This window comes from Thunnus maccoyii, chromosome 12 (genome assembly GCF_910596095.1).
Source record: "Thunnus maccoyii chromosome 12, fThuMac1.1, whole genome shotgun sequence".
NCBI classification, from domain to species: Eukaryota; Metazoa; Chordata; class Actinopteri; order Scombriformes; family Scombridae; genus Thunnus; species Thunnus maccoyii.
In genome coordinates this window covers 15,376,001-15,399,413 of record NC_056544.1, presented here as the reverse complement: position 1 = coordinate 15,399,413, position 23,413 = coordinate 15,376,001, and the positions used below count along the sequence as shown (strand labels likewise).

Below are 23,413 nucleotides of genomic sequence, written 5' to 3'. Positions count from 1 at the left end.
AATAATAATAATAGAACTATGGCCAGTGATAATAATAGCAAGAGTGGGTGTTGAGGCAGGACACCCATAGGACCATGTCATCACGGCATCCCTGTAGCCATGGTCCTCGCTGTCTGTAACCAGGGGGTCTAAGTCCCTCATCCTGTGAGACAAGAAAGCACAAAAACTCTGGAGAAGAAGCCAAGTTAGTAACATACGTTGTTGGTACATGAATGCATACAGATGGAGAGGAGGAGACAGGAGCTCAGTACATCATGGAAAGTCCCCTGGCAGTCTAGGCCTATAGCAGCATAACTAAAGGCTGGTCCAAGGTGAGCCTGGCCGGCCCTAACTGCTTTGTCAAAAAGGAAAGTTTTAAGCCTACTTTTAAATATAGAGAGGGTCTTTGCTCCCTGGACCAAATCTGGAAGATGGTTCTACAGGAGAGGAGCCCTATAGCTGAAGGCTCTGCCTCCCATTCTACTTTTGGAGACTGTAAGAACCACAAGCAAGGGGTTAATAGAATTATGTGATGCTTACGGCATAGTGTAATTACATTTTTTTTTTTTTTTTAAAAAAGTTTGAAGTTTTCATGCTAATTTTAATGAATTGTCCCAGATAATTTTAGTTTGGCAGCTTTCTCAAAGGCCTCATATTAGAAGAATCGAGAGGATTTAAAACTAAATAATTCATAATCAATGTATCTCATATAATGAACCTAGAGCCGGGATACGCCCGATATCAAACCGCGCGGACCCGGCTAAACAGCCCCGCCCATTCCGCTCTCATCACTGTAGTACCAGAAATTAGCTCTCAACTTATTACTGTTGTTTACATTGCAACGCGGTCCACCCCGAGGTCTATCTTCCAGTCCCCGTAAACTGTAACTATAACGCCGGCAGACCACTTCTAGAGCCGGAGTTACAAAACCTAAATCCGGGATGTGCTCCGTCGTCGGTTGTGATTCGTGGCGTCGCAGTGCGCAACGCTTCAAGTTACCAGAAGATCCAGAGAAGAGACTGGAGTGGGTCCAGTTTCTTGCCGAAGTCAACGGGCAACGTTTTAAAGAATCGTGCTGGACTGATATCACTATTTGTAGGGAACACTTTACAAATGACTGCTATGAAACCCTGACTGACACGGTCCACCTGAAGCCCAGAGCTGTTCCATCACTGTGTTTCAAGTCAGAGCCAGAGGAACCTGACCCGGACCATGTGAGCCCTAAATGTGAGGTGAGTGTGCTTTGACCAACTACTCCAAGACGTATTTTGTTTTTCCCTCCTACCTTCACAGCACATCACCTCAACATACAAACTACCTTCTGAGACCATTTTTTCGTGTCGGGTTGGTTTGTTTTTGTAAACAAATCTGGCTGAGTGGGCGGAGTTCATTCTCTCTTAAAGTGTTGCACGCTGTTTTTATTGACATAAGCTGCTTTCACTGCTGTTAATGAATAATTACAATATTTGCCACAAATCACCCAATTATATCATCAGAAACACATTAAGAGTCATAACAGGAGTGCAGTATGCACCATGTAGTTTATGAAAGAGATACATATCCTCTTATTTTCATATGAAAATCAACAGTAGTGTTTCTCCAGGTGAAATGTTTGTACTGACTGGCGTCTTATTTGCCTTTATTGGCATAGTCCTATAGTGCTGTTTGTGTTGTTCTCACTGTCCACATTTTAGTCTATTGTAACAATTTAGCAGTCAGTGCAAACATTCATCTTTCTCATGTTTTATATGTAAATCAAATTATGGTATTGTAAGGTGTTTTGATGGAAACCACATAGCACTTAAGATATAGTTTATGTTCCTTTTCTTTAACTACAAGCATTTACTTTGTGTAGGACCCTGTGGACACGACAGAAGTATCTACTCTGTGTGATCAATTTAAAACATGTGACAGTCCAACTTACTATTCTGAAGAATCTTCAACTTCAGCAGGTAATAAACTTTACATTAGAATGTGTTAAAATGAAGTGGGAATTGACTCAACTATTTTCTTTACATGTAATGATGAACTTTAAACTTGCAGCTGCCCAAGGAAGCCCAGCGCCGAGTGATGACTCATGTTCCGATACTTCAGATGCTTTCATGTGTGATTATGGTCAGGTGCTACAAAGAATTGTGAACCTTGATGTGATCAGGGAAAAGTAAGTTAAACTTTTTTAATTATTTGATTTTTTTTAATCCCATCAGGTTGGCTTTTTAAAGCTGCATCTCACAATGTTTCATTTAAATTCTTTCATTAGGGCTGCACTTCTTCAGAAGAAAGGGCAGTATGTTGTGAATGAAAAACGACTCCTCAAGTTGTTTAGCTGCAAGTGCCCTTTATGTGGGTCTAAAGTGAAGCTGGAGAAGTTCACCCATGGGATTCTCATCATTGTGAACCAACAGTGCCTTGAATGTGAATACAGAAACCAGTGGAAGAGCCAGGTCAATGCTAGTGTCCCAACAGCTCACCTGACAGGAGGCATAGATGTAACTCCAGAGACCCAAAAGGTAGGACTTAAATAGTCAAACATACCCCTTCTAGCTCATGAGCTTATCGTGTTTTAATATGTTTCTGCAATGTAGAAAGTTTTGAAGCTAAAATCATGCACAATCTACACTGTCCAATATTTTGTCATAATTATCCATAGACAGGTGACAAATTAATGCAAAAACCAACATAAAGTGTCTTAGTAAGATGTTGGGCCACCACATGCCACTAGAAAAGTTTCAATGCACCTCGGCATTGATTCTACATGTCTCTGAACTCTACTGGAGGGATGAACACAATTTTTCCAAAAGATATTGCCTCATTTAGTGTTTTGATGATGATGGTGTAGAGCACTGTCTAACACATCAATCCAAAGTCTCCCACAGGCGTTCAATTGAGTTGAGATCTGGTGACTGCAAAGGCCATAGCATATGATTCACATCATTTTCATACTCATGTCATCCTGGAAGAGACCAGTCCCATCAGGATAGAAATGTTTCATCATAGGATAAAGGTGATGACTCAGAACAACTTTATATCAACTGTATTGATTTGCAGTGACCCTTCCTTCTAAGGGGACAAGTGGACCCAAACCATGCCAGCAAAATGCCCCCCACAGTATAACAGAGCCACCAGATCCCCTCACTGTAGGGATCAAGCATTCAGACCTGTACCGGTTTTTCTTTCAATTTGTCACTCGTCTGTAATTTTTAAACCTGCATCACGGGACTTTTGTCTCCCCCCTCTGGCAGCCAGAGTAACTACAAAAACATTGTCAACATGTGCATACGTTGTAGGTTGCACCGTAGGCTACTCTGTCCCTACTGTTATGGTTGTAAAACGGTGGATAAATTGTTTTGAGTGTCACATAACCCCCGCGAAATGACTAGTTTTATCAGAACTCGATCCATTCGATCTAGAAGTCTAGAAGAGCTGTACAATTAAATTATTTTATCCCTATTCGAGTTAGCAGAGGGCTTACTGGAACAGGAATGTCGCCACAGACACCAGATTTAAAAACTCCATATACTGTGAAATACAGAGAGATTTACCTGCTGGTGATAGGCTTAATTGGCATTGTGTGAACTCATTTGGCAAGGGTTTGAATATAACGGACATACATTTATATTTAAAAGTCACACACTGTAGCTTGAAAACATCTTTTGCAACTGTGAACATACTTGCAGTTCATCTTTGTGCTGGTGTAGATTAGTCAATTAGTATCAAAAATCATAATGTGTTCATTGCTTGCACCTCTTTGTTTGGCTGCGATATTCAAATCATTTAATGTTAAATGTTCCTGCTACCCATTCTTGTCATGATTTTCTTTCACAGGAAGTCCCAACAGATGACAACAGCAGCGTCACTGGTGTCTCTGAGATTGTTGCTGTTATCGATGAGCAAAGTGATCCAATGGATGAAACCGAATCCAGTGATGAAGGTGACATGGATTCAGATGAAGAATGGAATCCAGCAGTGGAGACTTTAGTGGCTAAAGGGCTTCAAAGTGAATCTGATGAGGAAAGTGAATACGAAGATGATGATAATCCTGTCCCCAAACACAGTCAGCTCTGCACAGAGTGTGGAATATTTTTCAATAAATTGAAGCCTCACACTTGTGAGCATAAAATTAAACCCTATTCTTGCAACATTTGTGGCAAGAGATGTGTCAGTGAGACTGCTCTAAACTCTCACAGCAGAGTCCACGATGACAACTATGAGCATCGGTGCAAATACTGCCATGTTACATTCAAAACAAAAGTGGACAAAATCACTCACGAACAGATCCATCTGACTCAAGGAAAACCGTATAAATGTCCAGACTGTTCAGAGACATTTGCTACCAATAAAGAACGCAGAATTCACCTGGAAGATCACAGAGGCCCCAGGCAGTTAAAATGTGACATCTGTGGGTTTGAATTTGACCGTCCCCGTTCTCTCCGGAGACACTTACTTGTGCATAGTGGAGTGAAGCCATTTAAGTGTTCAGTGTGCCAACGTGGCTTCAACCAGCCAAGCCACCTCAAATCCCACATGCGCCTACACACAGGGGAGAGGCCTTTTAAGTGTCAGCATTGTGACAAACGCTTCAATCACAACGTGAGCTTGAAGAGTCATGTGCAGCGTTACCACACATCCAGTTCTGGATGTGAATGGAAGAAGGGTAAGATACGTGACGTAGAAAGCGGCACTGTTGGGGCTCAGGAGAAGGAGAAGAGAGGCACAGATTCTAGGCTTGACATTGTTGAAGAGTACAATAAAGAGGAAGTGCATAGGGCGAAAGTAGAGATACCAATAAAGAAAAAGAGGAACATAACCAGACCCATAGGTCGGCCCAAGAGAAATGCTGCAGGCAACTTTGTTCTGGCAGAACAAACAGAAAGTCAAGGTTCAAACACTAAGACTGCCAAAGTTAAGGGTCAAAAGTCAAAGAGAGCTTGTTACAGTGATGAAGAAAGTGAGAACGAGCCAACTGACAGTGAGTTTGACTCATCAGAGGAGCAAGAGGAGAGAAGCACGAAAGTGACAACGAGCACAAGCAGATCAAGAGGAAGACCACAAAATTCTGACAGTGATTCTGATTTTGACCCAGAAGGAATGAAGAAAAAGAGGTACAGCAGTCAAAACAGTGGCAGGGCCTCAGGGAAGCGTAGAGGAAGACCAAGAAAGAATCTAGAAGTTGAAGAAACTTAGAAAGACATTGAGCTAAAGAAGTTATTGAGTATTTATGAAAAGAAAAGAGAAATACAATTTTGAGGGTCAGAACTGGACTGTTTTCCATTATATATTTGAACAATTATTAGAAATTAAATGTGTGTACACTTAGTCCAAGGCCTTTTTAACTTTCATTGTTTTTTTACTGTTTGATGTTACTGTTAATATAATATACTGTTAATATGTCATGTTGATTTTTTAGATACTTTTCATGTACAAGCGTTTGTGTAGTGAGATGACAACTGAAAGAGCAATACAGTGATTTGTTGATCCCCACAATTGATCTCTTGATTATTCTAATACAATACTTTAATGGTAACTGAAAAATGCTACATTTTACATGTGCTTGTTGCTTTAAATATTTAAAGGTGCTATATGTAAGAATAGCTTATCTAGAATGGCTTATCCTCTCTCATAATACCACTTTGTACCTCAAGAGGTGATAGTGAGTCACTGTAGCATCCCGTCTGCCCTTAGTCTAACATGAGAGGATGAAGAAGTAGCGCTGCCCCGAGCAACTGGCAGCAATGGCAGACATTTTGAGCCAGGCTAAAAGCTGTTGTAATCTAGGACCATTATTAGGTCACTTTATTACATTTTATTATTTTTTCAGGTGAAAAAGTAACCATTTAGATTCCCAATATGTGGTCAATTTATCCAGATACCGCCTGTTTGGAAATTTGCTCCGATGTCATCAGAGATGTGAGGAGCCGCTAGCAAGACCAGCTGGTCATCTCAGCCACTAGCAGCTCATCTCCCGAGATGATCAGCTGGTCAATGTCCGTCGTCGTACCGGGGAGAACATGATCTGATGAACTGATCTGTGCAGATCGTTGGTAATTTACCGCTGGCTCTAATGTCTCTGTAGAATTTTGATATCTTGACAACTTTGGTATGTGGTACGCATAAGGTAAAATGGCGAGGACTGCTGAAAAGACGATAGTCTAAGCTTTATGATAGGCTCATAAGGAATCTTATCAATATTTATTTGAATTCACAACACAACCCACTTTCAAGTTACCAAAATTTGAAACCAATTGATTTAATGTGGCAACAAGGCACAATTGGTTGTCCCTAGCGGAAAGTAGATTCCAAACTGAAGCAGTGGTTTATCACTTGCAATCCCTACCAGCCGGTTAAGAGGAGTGAAGGGTCAGCAGTCAATGGCAGAATAAAAAAGAGCAGTCAATGGTGTTCAAAAATTGTGAATAACCGCAACCACAGGAGGTCCTTGAGCATACAGTCATAAATGTGCATAAAAAATATTAGGCTGATGGGTCCAGTAGTATGCAAGATCAACTGCAGACAGATACAAATACAGACACACACAACCAAACGCATGATCCTACCCAGGCATTTAAAAGTTTACCTGAAGCTTATATGAGGCTTCAGCAGACTGAGTTGGTCACATCAAGTGGATATCTGCCACATTTAGCATCACAGTTTTAGCATCACATTCCCTCTTTCTGTTTCCTCAGACAGTGTTTCCCTGTTGAGTTGTAGTGGAAGTATAGTAACAAAAAGAGAGACCTTGGCACTAAAAAAAAAAAAATGTTGAAAGATATCCACTTGATTTGACTAATGTAGATAACTGAAACTATTAGCTTCAGATAAGATTTTAAATACATTTTTGCACAGAAGGAGGCCTGTAGATTTTGGCCCCCACTTACCTTGAAAGTGCATTATGAAGGGATCTTCAAATGGCCAGTACTTTATATAGAGTTTATAATAAGTAAAAGATATATATAAACTTTCCAAGCTCTACAGCCCCACCTGCCGGTGTATTTCTGGACCTGCTTATCTTACACATCTCCATTCTTAACCTCATACTAGTGAGCCTGCAGATGGAGGGTACACAATACGTTTACATTTATTGTGGCAGGCTTTATGTTAACTGATGAGCTTTGAGGTTAAAAGTACTTCAGCTTCCAGTTGCCTTTTTGTCTGATAATCGCTTTCCTGCGACTCTGCAACTTTGGTGTTGCTGTATGTATTAAACCTTCGCCGGAACACGCCGGACAACAAACCGCGCGAACCTGGCCATAGAGCCCCGCCCACCCCGTTACCACCATCTCCACCAGTAAATATGGCTAGCTGTTAGCTTGTTGATGTTGTCGTCGTTAGAAACTCGGCTGGTTCTCTGTCCACCACATAACATCGCTGTCTGAGCAATTTAAGAGCGGGAGGCTCAAAACTTAAACCCGGGATGTGCTCCGTCGTCGGCTGTGATTCGTGGCGTCGCAGTGCGCAACGCTTCAAGTTACCAGAAGATCCAGAGGAGAGACTGGAGTGGGTTCAGTTTCTTGGTGAAGCCAACAGACAGCGTTTTAAAGAATCGTGCTGGACTGACATAACCATTTGTATCGAGCACTTTACACATGACTGCTATGAAAAGCTGACTCCGACAGGCAGGGTCCAGCTGAAGCCCAGAGCTGTCCCATCACTGTGCCTCAAGTCAGAGCCAGAAGAACCTCTGGAGAGCCCACAACACGTGGTGAGTCTGCCTGTACTGTAACAACATCTGCTCGTATCCTCCTATCGAGTGATACAGCCTGCATGTTTTGTACATGTGTGTTGTTATAAACAAACCCATCTGATTGGTCGGAGTCCATGTTTCCCCTCCCCAGAAACCAGGCGGCATAAAGTTTTTATTGGATAGAGTTGCTGCTGGTAAATAAACAGTTAGATCAATCAGTTTAGCAATGAGTCTTTTATTAAACAGCTCAGTCCCAGAGCAATAATTAAATAAAGACCAATATTTCTTTTTTCATCAATAAAGTGTTTATAAAATCAAAAAATGAGTGTTCATTTAATCAAGTACATAAGAGTTTGCAATTTTTGTGTTTTGAGATGTAGTAATGTTGTTTATTGTTAAGAAGATCCCATTGAGATCATAATAATCACAATGAACTCAGTACAAATAAACTTCCCCCACTTTATAGAAATTCAGTGTCAATTTCCTTTTACACGATAGTAAATCACATCCACATATTCTAATATTCAAAAACTTCCCATAATGTGGTCCACACAGCTGCTGCTTGCTTGTGAAGCACAACTGAAACAATGCTTGTACTGACAGCCAGGACTGTGTATTCCCACTGTCCACATTTACAGGCTGATGTAACTATTTGTGACGTCAACCAGATAAATTTGTGGTGTACTGTTTGTAGATTGTGTTAAACAACAAGCTTTCTGCTTTTGTGTTTTTGTGCAGGAGCCTGTGGAAACCACAGAAGTTGCTTCTCAGTGTGACCTTACAACATGGCATGGTCCAAATCCCTGTTCTCAAAACTCAAGAGCAAATTCAAATGGTAAGAAACTTTAAATGTCGTATGTCAATAAAAATAAAGCCTAATAACATAATATAATAGGTAAGAAATGTTACATTATAACAATTATGTTATAATAACAAATAAGTGGGTATTGATGTGTTAAACAGTTTCTTTACATGTGAATATTGAACTTTATTTTGTAGGTTCCCTAACAAGTCCCGGGTCAAGTGTTGTCTCATTGTCATGTTCACCTGATGTATCAAATACTGGTCAGATGCAACAGGATGTTATGAATATTAATTTGAACCAGGAAAAGTAAGTTAAACTTCTTCAGTTTAACTTTACATTTAACATCAAGTAGGTGTGTAAAAGTCACAATATTTCATTTGATTGTTTTATTTTAGGGCTGCATGTGTACCGATGGAAGGAAAAGTTGTTGTGAACGGAAACTGCCTCATGCAGTTGTTTCGCAGCAGGTGTCCATCATGCGGCGGGATGTTACAGATGGAGAAGGTCACCCATGGGATACTCATCATCTTTAACCAACAGTGCCTTCAGTGTGAGTACAGAAACCAGTGGAAGAGCCAGGTCAACAGTGCTCCAACAGCTGATCAACACCTGACAGGAAGCATAGATGTAACTCCAGAGATCCAACAGGTAGGACCTCTATAGTCAGATATACTGCACCATATCCATATTTTGTCATCTGTCACTTAGCAGACGCTTTGGGTAAATAAACTTCTATATATTCAGACACACTTTTCTTTATTTCACTGATAAAAATCAAGCAATGAAACACTAAAGCAAGGTAATGCGTGTTTATTGAGTGTTAATGAGTGTTCATTTAATTATCATGTACATGCTTATAGGCATTTTTGCTTTACACTGTAATAACATACAGTGTTACACATTGTTGTTGTACATTGTTGTTGATTGTTAAAGGGGATGTATCATGCATATTTCTAGGTCTGTATTTTTATTCTGGGGCTCTACTGGAATGTATTTGCATGATTTACAGTTAAAAAAACTCCTTATTTTTCTTATACTGGCCCTTTATGCAACCCCTCATTTCAGCCTCTATCTTAAACAGGTAGTTTTAGCTCCTGTCTCTTTAAGGCCTCGGAAACAAACAGTAGAAGTAGTAGTAGTAGGATTTTGCTTCTTTATCTTGTTCTTTACTCAAAGTGTCCATTTCTCAAATACATCCGTGTATGTTTGAGCTGAAATCTGATGTGAAATATGGGAGTGGGCAATGCAAACAAAACACTTTCAGGGAGAGTTTTTACATATGTTCACTTCATGTTTTGGAACTTTGATTATGTTTAGCAGAGACATCCAACATTATAACAGTATATAAATAAGAGATAATTAAAAAAGCTTGATATGTCCCCTTTAAGAAGATGACCATGAGCTTCTGCCGTCACAGATGCTGGCCTCCCTGATGTCCGTGAAATAGTAGATAAACAAGTATGTAAAAGATTAACTCTACAGGTGATTCCATTCCTCTTTAATCCATCCAATTAATTTAATCTCATCAGGGGCACACGTTTGAGACACATTAAGAGGCACAACTATGGTAATTATACCCTTTTATACATTCACTTAAATCAATATGTCAACATACTATTTGACACAATAATCACAATGAGCTCTACAAATGAACTTCCCTTACTTAATAGAATTTTAGTGTTCATTTCCTTTCATGCAATATATAGCCTTTATGAAGTAATATTAACAAACTGACTATAAATGTTAGTCCACATCTTGTGTGTCCTTGTGCAATCCACCTTAATCGTGGGTTGTACTGACAGCTGCCTAATGGCACATTGACCTATCCCTATAGTGCTGTTGAGGTGCACGTACAGTATGATGAGCATTTTCCATGTCATTGGTGCAGTCTGTGAGACCGTGTTATCCCCCTGTCCACATTTACAGGCTAGTGTAAGCATTTGTTACATTATGTGTATACTTAGCTCTTTCAGGTGCTGTTGAGGGAAACATCAACTAGATACATTTTTGGTGTATTATTTGTAAATTGTGTTAAACTACAAGCTTTCTGCTATTGTGTTTTTGTGCAGGAGCCTGTCGAAACTGCAGAAGTTGCTTGTCAGTGTGACCTTAAAACATATGATAGTCCAGCTTCCTGTTTTGAAGAATCAAGAGTAAATTCAAATGGTAAGAAATTATTATGTGTTGATAAAAATAAAGTCTAGTAATATACTGTAACAGCTAAGAAACGTTACATATTATGTTATAATAACAAATAAGTGGGTATTGATGTGTTAAACAATTTCTTAACATCTGAATACTGAACTTAATTTGTAGGTTCCCTAGCAAGTCCTGGGTCAAGTGGAGTCTCATTGTCATATTCACCTGATGTTGGTCAGATGCAACAGAATGTTATGAATATTGATTTGAACCAGGAAAAGTGAGTTAAACTTCTTCAACTCAACAGTACATTTAACATCAGGTTGGAGTTTTAAACTCACAACATTTCAATTGGATTGTTTTTTTTTTAGGGCAGCACATCTGCAGATGAAAGGAAAGGTTGTTGTGTATGAAAACTGCCTCATCCAGTTGTTTCGCCACAAGTGTCCATCATGTGGCGGTAAACTTCAAATGGAGAAGGTCACCCATGGGATGCTCATCATCTTGAACCAACAGTGCCTTCAGTGTGAGTACAGAAACCAGTGGAAGAGCCAGGTCAATGCTAGCGTCCCACCAGCTGAAGTTCAACACCTGACAGAAGGCACAGAAGTAACTCCAGAGACCCAACAGGTAGGGCTACTATAGTCAGACATACTACACCATATCCAGACACTCTGCTTGTAGCCGAGAACATCAGAACCTACTCTATCCATTATTATTTACTATTTCACAACATATTCTTGGAAAATATTTTACTTATTTTGAACATAGGCTGACTGCCCATGTATAATTAAGGCTTAATTTAGAATAATAAATCATAAAATGTCCTCTTCTTGCACCTCTTTTTTGGTAATTTGTCTGTAATATTCTGTTCTGTACATATCGTCATATCCATATTGTCATTGCATGATTCACAGACAACGCTGACAGATGTCGACCCCAGCTGTGCGGTTTCGTCTGAGATTGTTACTTTTAGTGATGAAGAAAGTAATCCCTCAGATGAAGGAGAGGAGGGTGATCAAGGTGCAGTGAGTTCAGACGGGGAGTGGAATCCAACAGAGGATATTTTGCTGGCTGAAGAGCTTGCAAAGGGTTCAGATGAGGAAACTGAAGAGGAGGGAGATTTTGATTCCCGTAGTGGCCTCAGAATTAATGAACTCTGCACAGAGTGTGGAAGTTTTTTTAATATCCTGAAGCCTCACACATGTGAGTACAAAATAAAGCCATATTCCTGCAATATTTGTGGCAAAAGATGTGTTAGTGAGAGTTCTCTAAAACATCATAGCAATATCCATGATGAAACCTATGAACATCCTTGCAAATACTGCCATGTAACCTTCAGAACAAGGGTGGACAAACTCAAACATGAGGAGACCCATCAAGATAGTGCGACACCTTATAAATGTCCAGACTGTTCAGAGACATTCGCAACCAGTAAAGAACGCAGCATTCACCTGGCAGATCACAGAATCTCAAAGGAGTTCAGATGTGGAGTCTGTGGGATTGAATTTAGGGATAGACCTCATCTCCAGAGACACTCTGTTGTGCACACAGGGTTGAAACCGTACAAGTGTTCAGAGTGCCAACGCAGCTTCAGCCAGTCAAGCCACCTCAAATCCCACATGCGCCTGCACACAGGGGAGAGGCCTTATAAGTGTCAGCATTGCGACAAATGCTTCAATCACAATGTGAGCTTGAAGAGTCATGTGCAGCGTTACCACACATCCGGTTCTGGATGTGAACGGAAGAAGGGTAAGGAAAGGGCAAGCGACACTAGTGATGCTCAAGAGGATGGGAGTCAGAAAGGCACAGATTTGGAGGTCGACAATGTAGAGGAGGAGCAGCAGCATACAGAAGAGGAGGTGCAGAATGAGAGACTTACTACAGCAAAAATGAAAAGGAGGAGGAGCACAGGCAGACCCATAGGAAGGCCCAAGAGAGATGCAGCAGGCAACTTAATTCTGGGCAATCAAATGGAAGGCCAGGGTTTAAATACTAAGACTGGAAAAGTAAAGGGACAGAAGTTGAAAAGAAAACGTTCTAGCAACGAAGAGAGTGAGGATGAGCTGACCAACAGTGACACATCCTTTGACTCAGCAGAAGAAGAAGAAGAAGAAGAAGATGAAGAGGAGAGAAGCAAAACAGTGAGAAAGAATGCTGGGAGAGGAAAAACAAGACCAAAAAATGACAGTGACTCTGATTTTGACCCAGAAGAACAAACAAAGCAAAAGAGGCACAACAGCCAGAGCAGTGGTAAGAGCTTAGGAAAAGGTAGGGGCAGATCAAATAAGAGTCTAATGGTCTGAAAATTCAAAGCATATAGAATTCAAGAATTAATTTAACAGGAGCAATTGTAAAAGACGGGAGCCATAAAAATTGGAGGGCCAAACAATGTGAAGCTAATAGAGGGAACTGTTGGACTTAAAAAGGGATCTAAGTAGCCTTTACCAATGAGACCAATGCTCTCTCATTTTTTGATAATACTAATAATGGATGGACATGCAGTAATTGTGCATCAGTCAGTAGCACAGAACAGTCAGTTGGGAAAAATCAAGGATACTAGTATTAAGTATTTGGGTGCATTGTAAAAAGATCAATATCAGGATATGGTAGAGTAATTGCACATTTCCTCTGAGACGTTTTGGGTTGGATAATCAGCAAATGTGTGAAAGCTGTGTATTAATCTGAGATAAATCTTTGGGAATTACTTTTTTGAACATCCTAATTATGTACTCTAATGTAATAATAATGTCAGCTAAAATACCCTCGTACTTTTAAATGAAGTCTGGGCACTGTGGCAAAAGTCTGTTTCTATCTTTTTTTATTCAGTATAAGCTGCATAATTATGTGAATTAAGTGAGTTAATAAAGGTTGAGTGTGTAGGGAAATCTAGAAGTATTCAGGAAGCAATTAATCTTTACCCATTTTGTTTTACAAGTCACTATTAAAAAATGTTAGCTGTTCGCTAATAATTCAAATTCAACTCAATTGTAATTTGGAGTGTTTATAAAAAAAAAAGTTGGCTCTCCTCTTAAGCCAAAACTTCACTGCCAATTATCTTCAAATTGATAGAGTTTACATTACTGCTGACCATTCTAGATTAATTCTGCTACTTTCCAGGTTGCAATTGGTTTCCATTTTCTTCAGCACGCTACAAAAATAAACTTGCTGATCCTCAAAACGAGTTTGAGATACAGTAGGTGATCCATCACAGTGGAGAAAAGTCCAACTGAATGTTATTGTCATACCTTTATTATGATATAATAATAATAATAATAATAATAATAATAATAATAATATTACAGGTATGAATGGGGGTGATTTTGGAACTAATGCTCTTCAAACTTTCAAGAACAAACTGGCATCTGAGATTTTACAGTGATATTGAACCGCAACATTTTAATGCAGCAAATTATGTCAATGTTTAATCACAGTTTGTCATCTGGACTTGATTTCCCCCACAACAGAGGTCATTAATCCAGAAATTAACTACAATATGGTTTTTAAAAGGTATTGGAAATAATATTAAATAAATTCAGTTTTTAGATAATGGTATTATAGTATTATCTATCTATTGAAAATGGACCAGCTAAATGACATAAAAAATGTTAAATAAACCTGTCAGAATACCAGTTTTGAGAGTCTCTCATCTTTACATTGTCGACCAGCCTACCCAATGTTGTAAAGAAAGATTATGTTATTCTCATTCCCATTTAAAACACCAAACTGACAAAACTGGACCTGTTAGTCCTGGGGTACCTCCAGAGGAGCTGTCCCAGATTAAACATCTTGTGAAGAATGTAGCAAATTTAACATTTCTCACCCAGATGTTCTTGACTGTTTAAGTCACATGCAGCAATGAAATGGCCCAGAAAACAGTTCTGAAGATTTGGGGGGAAAAGTTTGTGGGAAAATGATTGAATAAATTACTTTATCCTCTATCTAACTCTAAACTTAAAATGTACTGCATGTGTAGCTGGTTCAGAGTTCCCACTTTGATCAAAACCTAAAATAATCCCTTTTGCTTACATGTTTATCCTCTTTCTCTCTCTGAGTCAGTGCTTAAGCATGCTTCAAGGCCCATTGAGTTTTTCCAGCGTTGGAGGAACTTCTACAGCTTTGCTCTCTGGTAAAGAGCGAGTCTGTTGCTGGGTCAGCCTAAGGCTGCCTAGTGGATTAGACCTGCTGATAGTTGACAGATGTAAGCATGGCCTAACTATGTTTGTAGAACCAAAATGACAGGAATTCCTTTGACTTTTAATGAGCCACAAACTTTTGTACTGCGGGGTTGTATTGATTAATTTCAGTGAGACGAGATGATGCAGTCTGGCGCACGGGGCAGACGAGTCTTCTTAAAGGCTATTTTTTAGCCATTTGTGTAAATCAAATCGATTGGAGTTTATTTAGAGTATATTGTAAACAGTAATAACTCTCAATCATCTGGCAAATCTACTAATACGTTGCCTTTGCTTTTGATAGGGCTTTAAAGAACAAGACAATACAAAAATGAGCCTCCTGTTTGGTCTTGTGATTTTGTTATCATTTAGATATTTGAGAATCAGTCTAGCAAAAAAAAAAAAAAATTTAATAAGACAAATTTAATTTTGTAATAGAGTTTTGGCAGATTGGCTTTGGCTTTCGAGTCTTTTTACATCAGGTCTGAAGTTAATTACAGAGGCTACGTTTAGCTGATATAGTGATGCAAAATAGAGTTGTTCCTCAGTTGTTTTAAATTGAAAAGTCAATACAATTAGATAGGAGCAACACATGAACAGGTTTCAGTTACTTACCCGGTCGGTCTGAGATGTTTTGTTTTTTAAAATTATTTTGGAGAGTAGTTCAGCGTACAGCAGAAGCCACTGTGGAGTGGAGGTCTACGGCATAGAGGAACGAGATACATCAGGCTTTGGATACAAACACAATACTTGTAAGTAGATACATTCATTGTTGGTTTGGCTCTGCACATGACATTTGTAATAAGAAAAATATAGAAAATTGCCAGCCATGTCCTTTAAATATAATTGATGAACTCTGTCAATACTGCAGGTATTATTGAGTTCAGATGACAGCCAGAACTTTCCCCAAATATTGAATTTAGTGGAGATGTCCTTTTCAAAAGCAATATTTATCCCTGAAAGTGAGAATACAGTTCATGATTAATTCACTTTAGAGTTGGACTTGGCAAATAGTTACATTTTCTGTTACTCCAGACCTCCATCACCAGGGTGACACAAATGTCCTGTTAGTCACAGGAGAACCACTAGATGTCAACCTTGTGCTACGAATACTGACACATTTTCCAAAGAAAAATTCATGGAACATCCACCCCTGCAGCACTCTTTCAGAATTATACAGGAGTTAAAATGTCCCTGTCAGAGCTCACTGCTGATGCTTGCAAAATGGATACACTCTGTCATTCACTAATGTCACAAGGACATCATCATACAGTTATTAAACTTTTTGCTATTTCTGGTTTTGTATTAGGTCATGGCAGTATAAATATTCTTTTTCTTTTTCTCCTCTATTTTCTCTGAGAGCATCTCTTGAGTGAGATGATTTGAAGCTGGGCTTTTTAAGATGTCAGTTAAATAATCTGCGCTGCTCCCTGTTGACAGAAGACTAGATTGATGCTTTGAGGCAGTCTTGAGATGAAAAGTGCATCATGAAGAAAATCACTGTTTTGGCATGAGCTCGCGCCATCAGTTGCGACAATAATATTTATTTGGCACCATAAATCACTAGGATACTGTGCAGTGTAGATCCCCTTTATTTCTGTTCATTTCTTCCACAGTACAAGTCAGATAAACATGAGCATTAGGATTGAAGTGTGGTGAATTAACATGAGCTGTGAAAGCATATCCACAAGCAGCTAGAATATTCTTTTGCTTTTATGTAGTTTTTTTTATTTTTTTGTATTTGCTTAAAAAATCAGATTAGAGAATGGGTCGCCCACACGGGAGCTGAAATGTCTTCCAAATGTCATGAGCTAAACAGATAGGAATCCACCTGGGCCAAATGACATTTTCTGGCTTACCAATTCCCAGACAATATTACTTGGCTGTTTATTGAAATGCACTTTGCCTTTGGACCGTTCTCCTTTTGTGCCTTCTGCTGTCTGTGTTTTAATATCCACTGCACGATTTGTCTCCAGGAGTCCCTTTATTTGGCCATGGACTATTTGAACCCATCAAAACATATGCAAACTAAAGTGTAATATTTACTTCATTCAAAAAGGGCAATTTTAAAGCTAAAAATGCTTAAAATTACAACCAGGTTGTGGAGGGAATGATTGCATGTAATGATATCTGATTGCAGTTAATGTTGCCTTTTTCATGGGAAGATTACTCATCTGAACTGATGACAGATATGAAAAAATGTGGTTCTGCTGTCTATTTGTGCAGGTTTTTGCAAAGATATTCCTCTGCATATCTCTTCCTATGCAAAGTTTCCCTGCAGTAGTTTTCATTGTCACGCACTGATTTAACATGGCCTCCCCTTCTGCTGGCTTTCACAGGGAAGACAGAGTGCTGTCATACAGTATTTATCAATCATGCAGCATTTGTATTCTGTTATTTATTCCAGCCCCCCCTCCGTATCACCACCTATCTGTGTAGAATTACCCCCATCAACAGTGCAATCACTTGTCTCCTGATATCCAGCCTGGTTGACTGGCAAGTATTAGTTTGCTCCCTCTGTCACAGTGCAGCATCATCAATCCAAAAGCAGCAGGGACGTAGTAGTGTGTCAAGGATGTCAACGTGTTTTCTCCCTGACTTGGGACATATGTGTAAGATCTTAGTCAAAGATGAGCATAAATTTGATGGTAGAGGGGCCCAAAAATCCATACCGTTGTCAGTCCTGAAATTTAAACCCACATGCGATGCCAACACTCTACAGCCTTCATCTTTTGAATTACAGTGTGTGTGTCAAATACTCAGCTGTATTTTTCACAGCAGAGATTAATATCGAAGTACATTCATGCCGTCTGCTCACTTGTAATTTAAAAGCATTTTTAAAAAACAAAATATTGAAGATGTAGTACTTTTTTTCGCAGTAGTGGAAACATATCTGTGAAACATTCGATAAAGTATTTTCAGAGTAGAACACACTGATTAAATGCCAACAACAGTAACAGTGTTTGTCGGTACTAATTGCAGGCCTTCTTTAATCTATTCATATTCATATCTATTATACATCAATTCACATTTGCAATTGTGGGATTTAATCAGAAAAGCACAGTTTTCAGTTTTATGTTCCAAGTCAAGGCAACAAAATGCATGTTTAGAATTCACATGTATGGCTGAACGGTCGATGATCTTGGCCGACACGTTTCCTGTGTAAAACTAATGATGCCTGACAGATAATATCAACATGCAGGAGCTTCAGCATATTGCATTCATTTAGCATCCTTCTGCCTGTTGCTTTTCTTGGCAGGAATGAAAACCCTGTCCTCAGACACCGGCAGATTAGAAAATGCACTGATAGAGAAAAAAATGCAGCATTAGAGATTACTGAAAGTATCATTTTTTGAAACATAATATAAAAAACATTTAGCACTCAGTAGTGTGCATACTGTGATGGCCCCTGCCTAACCTACCTTAAATGTATTGATGCTGGTGTGGTTATGAGTTACTGTTATATTCCATTATGTCCATAAAGGTATCCGGGGGAACGTGGGCGTAGCAGCCAGCCAGATTCAGAGCACCTGGGCCTGATGCTCCCGTAGGATAAAAGGCCAACTTCTAGCGTTGTTCGTGCTCTCTCACCTGGACTCATCTCAGCCAGCAGCTGCAGGTTTTTGCTTTTTGTCAGACTTTTTTTTCACTTCACAACACTTTATACCCCACTGGTCACGCATTCACATCTACATTACTGATGTTATTGACTGACACACTCCTTATTTGTACTTATTTCTTCAGTTGTTCATTATAATAAATACCTTTAATTTTACCGCCATCTGTTGTGTCAATTCCTGTATTTGTCATGGCCTACGAGCGAGGTTATGACAATATTATTGCACTGTGACTACACATGAATAAGAAAAAGAGGCGTCAGTAAAGAGATGATTTGAGTTGCAACTCTGTACCAAGATGAAAAATGACACCAAAACTGCTGATATCCTTCATATCAAGCACATTTTCCATGTCATATTATTTCAAGTGTTTCAGATTCTCATAAGTGTGTTAACTTGCTACTACTTGCTAATGTATATTCATTCATAATTTTACTGGTTCTTTATTGGATTTACAGTGCAATTAATGAGAAGAAAGTTTTTGCACAGTGCTACAAAATGTACAGAACTGGGGAGCAAAACAGCTAAAATATAAATGTTATATCTTTGATTATTTCCGGACCCTTTTCCTCGCTTTAAATGTATCCTCACTGGAGGGCAACTTGAGTGGATATGGGGAAAATAGAAAAACAGAGAGAGAGAGCAGTTCATGGGTACATGTCAAGTCTCTTTTTTGATATTTCCTTGATCCTCGCCTGAACCGGAAGTTGTTCTGGTGTGCCATTTTGAAGGCCGTCTCAGGCTGCCTTCAAATGGGGTCATGTTTACTGTGTTCACGAGAAGAGTCCATATGAACGCCCCCTTCTTTGTGGTATTCACAACTTCAGAAGTGGAAATTTTCTGGAAGCTCAGAGTTCATGAGTTGTGATGTGTTGTTGACATTTTCAGAAATGGCAGAGGCCATGGAAGTTCATTTTTTTGGATGGTAAGTTAATATATCGTAATTTTAGTTGTATTAAGTTTTTCTTAGTAATTTTATATGTCTGTGTAAAATGTTGATATTCCCAACAGCTTCATCTTTCTCCTCTGTCATTATGCCTTTGCATTTCCTGCATTATGTTACCCACTTGCTAGCTAGCAAAATCGTTAGCCTCGGTGGCTTCTAGATGCCGACAAACATTTCTTGGAAAGAAATGAAGAATGACGAGAGAACAATGACGAGTATTTTGGCATCCATGTTGACTAGTAGTGGTGTTCTCATGACTTAAATACTCAAAAGCCAAGCATATCATTTACACAACTTCCCATGTCATAACCACAAGCTCACGAGTTCCATTTGAAGGCCGTCTCAAAGCTCTTATTTCTGTTCTGAGGAGCTATTAGCGAGGATACACAAGAGCAGCCTTCATGGAAGTCTTTTACCGGCCGGCACACCCCCTTATTGGTTATCATCACAACATAACTGCGGTTTCATATTGGAGTGGAGACAGATAACAGATTCAACTCAAGTGTATCACTCCCTAGTTTTATATTTTATTTGATTTCTGATTCACCATCTAGTTAAAAATCTGTTAATTGTAGGTCTGAACAACAAAAGAACCATAAACAACTTTCTACATTCATTAGAAAGGTTTTTTCTTTTCATGATCTGTTATTTCCCCCATTAACTTTTATTATGGATGAAATTAAAGGGAGAGTCTGTCAGCAAAAAAACACTTTTTAAACACATTTATATTTTATATAATTTGTCATCATTTCCGATCAGTCACATGTGAGGCTGGAAATTCTTGAGCATCAGGTTTGATATGAGTTACATAATTTCCATTTTCCCTGAAACATTTGGCCTAATAAATAATTTCCAGTCACCACTCCGGTTTATTAAATAATTAATTCACAATCAGAATACCAATAAATACAGATACAAATGATTAATAAGTAATATGAACACATTCTGCCAGTAGAAATGGTTCATGTGCCTCTGAGCAGGACACAGTATAAATACAGAACACAGTTTTTTATTCATGTGCAGGTGTTTGTTAAAAAGATAACAGGCTGCAGAGAGAAAACAGCTGCTCTGGCAGTGGTAACTGTGCACCTTTATTAGCATTAGGATCGTGCACACGTATGGAGACACAAACTCCATCAAAAGTCTCTACAGCTGTTAAAGCCGATTGACAGCTGACCCAGCTGCAATCAGCAGCTGCCATCATCAGAAACAGACGTCGCTTCACGGTGATGCTGAAGAGGAAAGGACGTTTCCTTGTTTCTTCTTTCCTCGCATGGTTTCCTTGCGTCTCTCCATGCATCCTCAGTGGGAGGGACAGAGACACAAGGAAACGACACAAGTGAGGGAAACGTGGATGCAATTAAGAGAATTGAGATGTATCCCATGTTTACGAGATCTGACATCTGCTTCCTGTTCCCCTCCCACCGATGGGTTACAGTCATTTTAATCAAAAAATTTAATCAACCCTTTAAATGTTAATCATCTCTGTTTCTCACAAGCACACACATGCACAATGGCAGTCTGTGGAAAATCAGAGGTGACAGAAACCCCCAAGTGGCTGTGACCGCCAGACAGAGACAGTTATCTGTACAAGGCTACTGTGTTCCTCTAAATCGACACAGGCGTGTTACATTTCCACCGCTGCCTCACAGCAGATTAATATGTCCCTCCAGGATGCATATATAGCTACACACGGACACTGTCACATGTCTGTTTGTAGCTTTGTCTCAAAATATTAATATTATATAGTCATATATAATATATTAATTATAACTGGAGACAGATAACACTATGCCATAACTGAAAATGTTGTGCATTTGTCATACAGATGAGACTTCAACTGTCGATCAGTTGCACCACTACTTTGGTCCAGAGAGACATATATTAGATAGATTACCATGAAATATTGTACATACATTCATGGTTCCCAGAGGATGAATCCAGCTGACTTTGGTGATCATCTGATTTTTCACCCAGCCCCTAAAATGAGGTTGACATTTATGGTTCACAGTGAAATATTTTGACAATTGTTGGACGGATTGCCATGAAATTCGGTAGATATCCATGTTCCATTCAGGATAAATTGTGATAACATTGGTGACACCCTGACATTTCATGTAGCACCGCTAGGTCAAAGTTTTTCATTTGTCCAATACTAATACAACCAAAAACCTGAAAAAACTGACATTCCCTTCAGCCTCTCCCTACTTTTGTGCTAATAAGCAAATGTTAGCTTGCTAACAGGCTAACCAAAGATGGTGAACATGGTAAACATTATGGTAATCAGCTTCTGAGTATGCTAGCATACTGACAGCACATAGCCAACAATGTGTCTGCAGACATGTCTTGTTTCTCTACAGTGAGCTGAAGCATCTTTACTCTAAAACTTATCAAAACTATACTGTCTTTATAAATTCAATTCTCTTTTTTTCAGGGAGCAGCTCCTTGGTTGCGTCAACTTTTTCCTGCCTATTCTGTGGAAGAGAAAATACTCAGTTACAGTTCTCTTGGCAGGCTGTTCTGCACTGCATTGGCTAGTTTTCTTCGGATTATCATAACAAGCAGCCAACACAACAATCTACCAGCCACACATATGGTGTCGTCTTTTTATGTAGGCTTGGCTATAATCCAAATCTCTGCCGACCCTGCTCACTCTCTAGTATTTCCATCAATTCTCTTCTCCCTCCATCTATTTTATGCTACATTACAAACTGCATTTGTTCCAACTTTACAGCACTGAAATTGTTATTATTATTGTATTATTCTTTTCTCATGCCACTCCAGACCTTTGACTTCCTCTCTGTTATGCTGTCCTCACCCAGTTAACAGAGTTCCTCACTGTTTTTCTAGATTGATTCTTTCCTTCTTCCCAATCCTTCTCTTTACCCATCTGTATCTTTCCCCCCATTTTCTCTCTCTGAATATGCTACTACGGTTTTATCTATCCATCATTCCCTGTTTCTTGCATCTATGCTCCCTCTTGCTTTCATCCCTCCCTACCACTGCTTTACCAGCCACACACAAGTAATTGGATTTGATTGAAAAATAGAGATTTGTTGCCTCCAGTGCTCTGAGGTGGCACATGTTATTCAGATCAAGGCTTTCTCTGTGTGTGATGTTTGACTTTTTGTTCTCTTTTTTAATTTTTATTATTTTGTTAGGGGTGCCAGCCAGGTCTCTTTCCTGGCAATTAAGAGTGGTCAGTCAGGTTTTGTTTTTAGTTTTTTTTTTTTTTTTTTCCAATGTTCAGGTCAATGTTCAAGCCTCACAAAAGGATGCCTACCAATCTACATATCGAATGACCATGGATGATATTTTTGGTCATTATTAAAATTAAAAGTCCAAATAGAAAATTAAAAGAGATAAAAATGAAAAAGATTATTATTTTACTACACTACTAGGAATAAACAGGCCATAATTAAACTTAAGAAGAAAAAGGAAATTGAAAAAGCAAATTTAAAATGTAAAATGATAACTTCGAAATGTAAAGTGAAAATGAAAAACGTGAAATTTAAAATACACAAGCTTAAATGGAAATGCTCAAACTGAAAGCTTAAATTGTAAAGATGAAATTGAAAATGGCAATGTAAATAAGGAAAGGGAAACATCAAATATGAAACTGTACAAAATAGGTAATGAAGTTAATTTTTTTGCATTTGCAATTTACCATTTGACATTTTATGTTTTATCTTTTTAATTTTCCATTTACCATTTTACATTTGGCTTTTCGAGCTGTATGTAAATGAGGAGGCGTGGCCCAAAGGCTGGAGGGAGGCCTTGAAACGGCTGGGGCACCTTGTGGACAGCAGGGGGCGCTGACTGCTTAAGAGAACAAATGACTAATTCTACATAATTATAACTGAATTACAATAATAGTAGTTAATAAAAACCTGCAGCTGTGAGTTGGCAGCCAAATGAGCTGTCATACTGTATCTTTCTAATTTCAGCAGCGGAAAGTAGAAGCAAATAACGTAAAGCGCAACCGATGTGTACTGTTACTATACATGTAAAGTCTGTTCATCTTTACTGGTTAAGATAAGATTGCACTTTATTGATCCCTTAGGAGAAATT

At 39.0% G+C, this 23,413-nt stretch overlaps 2 protein-coding genes across 4 annotated transcripts; both read left to right on the top strand.

Moving 5' to 3' along the window:
• Window positions 1–290: 290 nt before the first annotated feature.
• LOC121908591 (myoneurin-like) lies at window positions 291–5,485 on the top strand. The gene is made up of 5 exons (XM_042428746.1): window positions 291–1,211; window positions 1,835–1,931; window positions 2,023–2,140; window positions 2,240–2,489; window positions 3,805–5,485. Exons 1-5 carry the CDS (start codon window positions 921–923, stop codon window positions 5,161–5,163), a joined length of 2,115 nt encoding a protein of 704 aa, XP_042284680.1. The 5' UTR covers window positions 291–920; the 3' UTR covers window positions 5,164–5,485.
• A 1,464-nt stretch (window positions 5,486–6,949) lies between these two features.
• On the top strand, window positions 6,950–18,554 carry LOC121908590 (zinc finger protein 8-like). 3 transcript variants are annotated; one of them, XM_042428743.1, is made up of 10 exons: window positions 6,950–7,678; window positions 8,399–8,495; window positions 8,660–8,771; window positions 8,861–9,113; window positions 10,535–10,631; window positions 10,782–10,884; window positions 10,976–11,234; window positions 11,522–12,857; window positions 15,443–15,531; window positions 18,264–18,554. In XM_042428743.1, exons 1-9 carry the CDS (start codon window positions 7,391–7,393, stop codon window positions 15,487–15,489), a joined length of 2,592 nt encoding a protein of 863 aa, XP_042284677.1. In that variant the 5' UTR covers window positions 6,950–7,390; the 3' UTR covers window positions 15,490–15,531; window positions 18,264–18,554. The 3 variants fall into 3 exon arrangements, with proteins under 3 accessions (XP_042284677.1, XP_042284678.1, XP_042284676.1); XM_042428744.1 differs by lacking the exon at window positions 18,264–18,554 and adding an exon at window positions 17,187–18,256; XM_042428742.1 differs by lacking the exon at window positions 15,443–15,531 and having other exon boundaries at window positions 6,951–7,678.
• The last annotated feature ends 4,859 nt before the right edge of the window (window positions 18,555–23,413 follow it).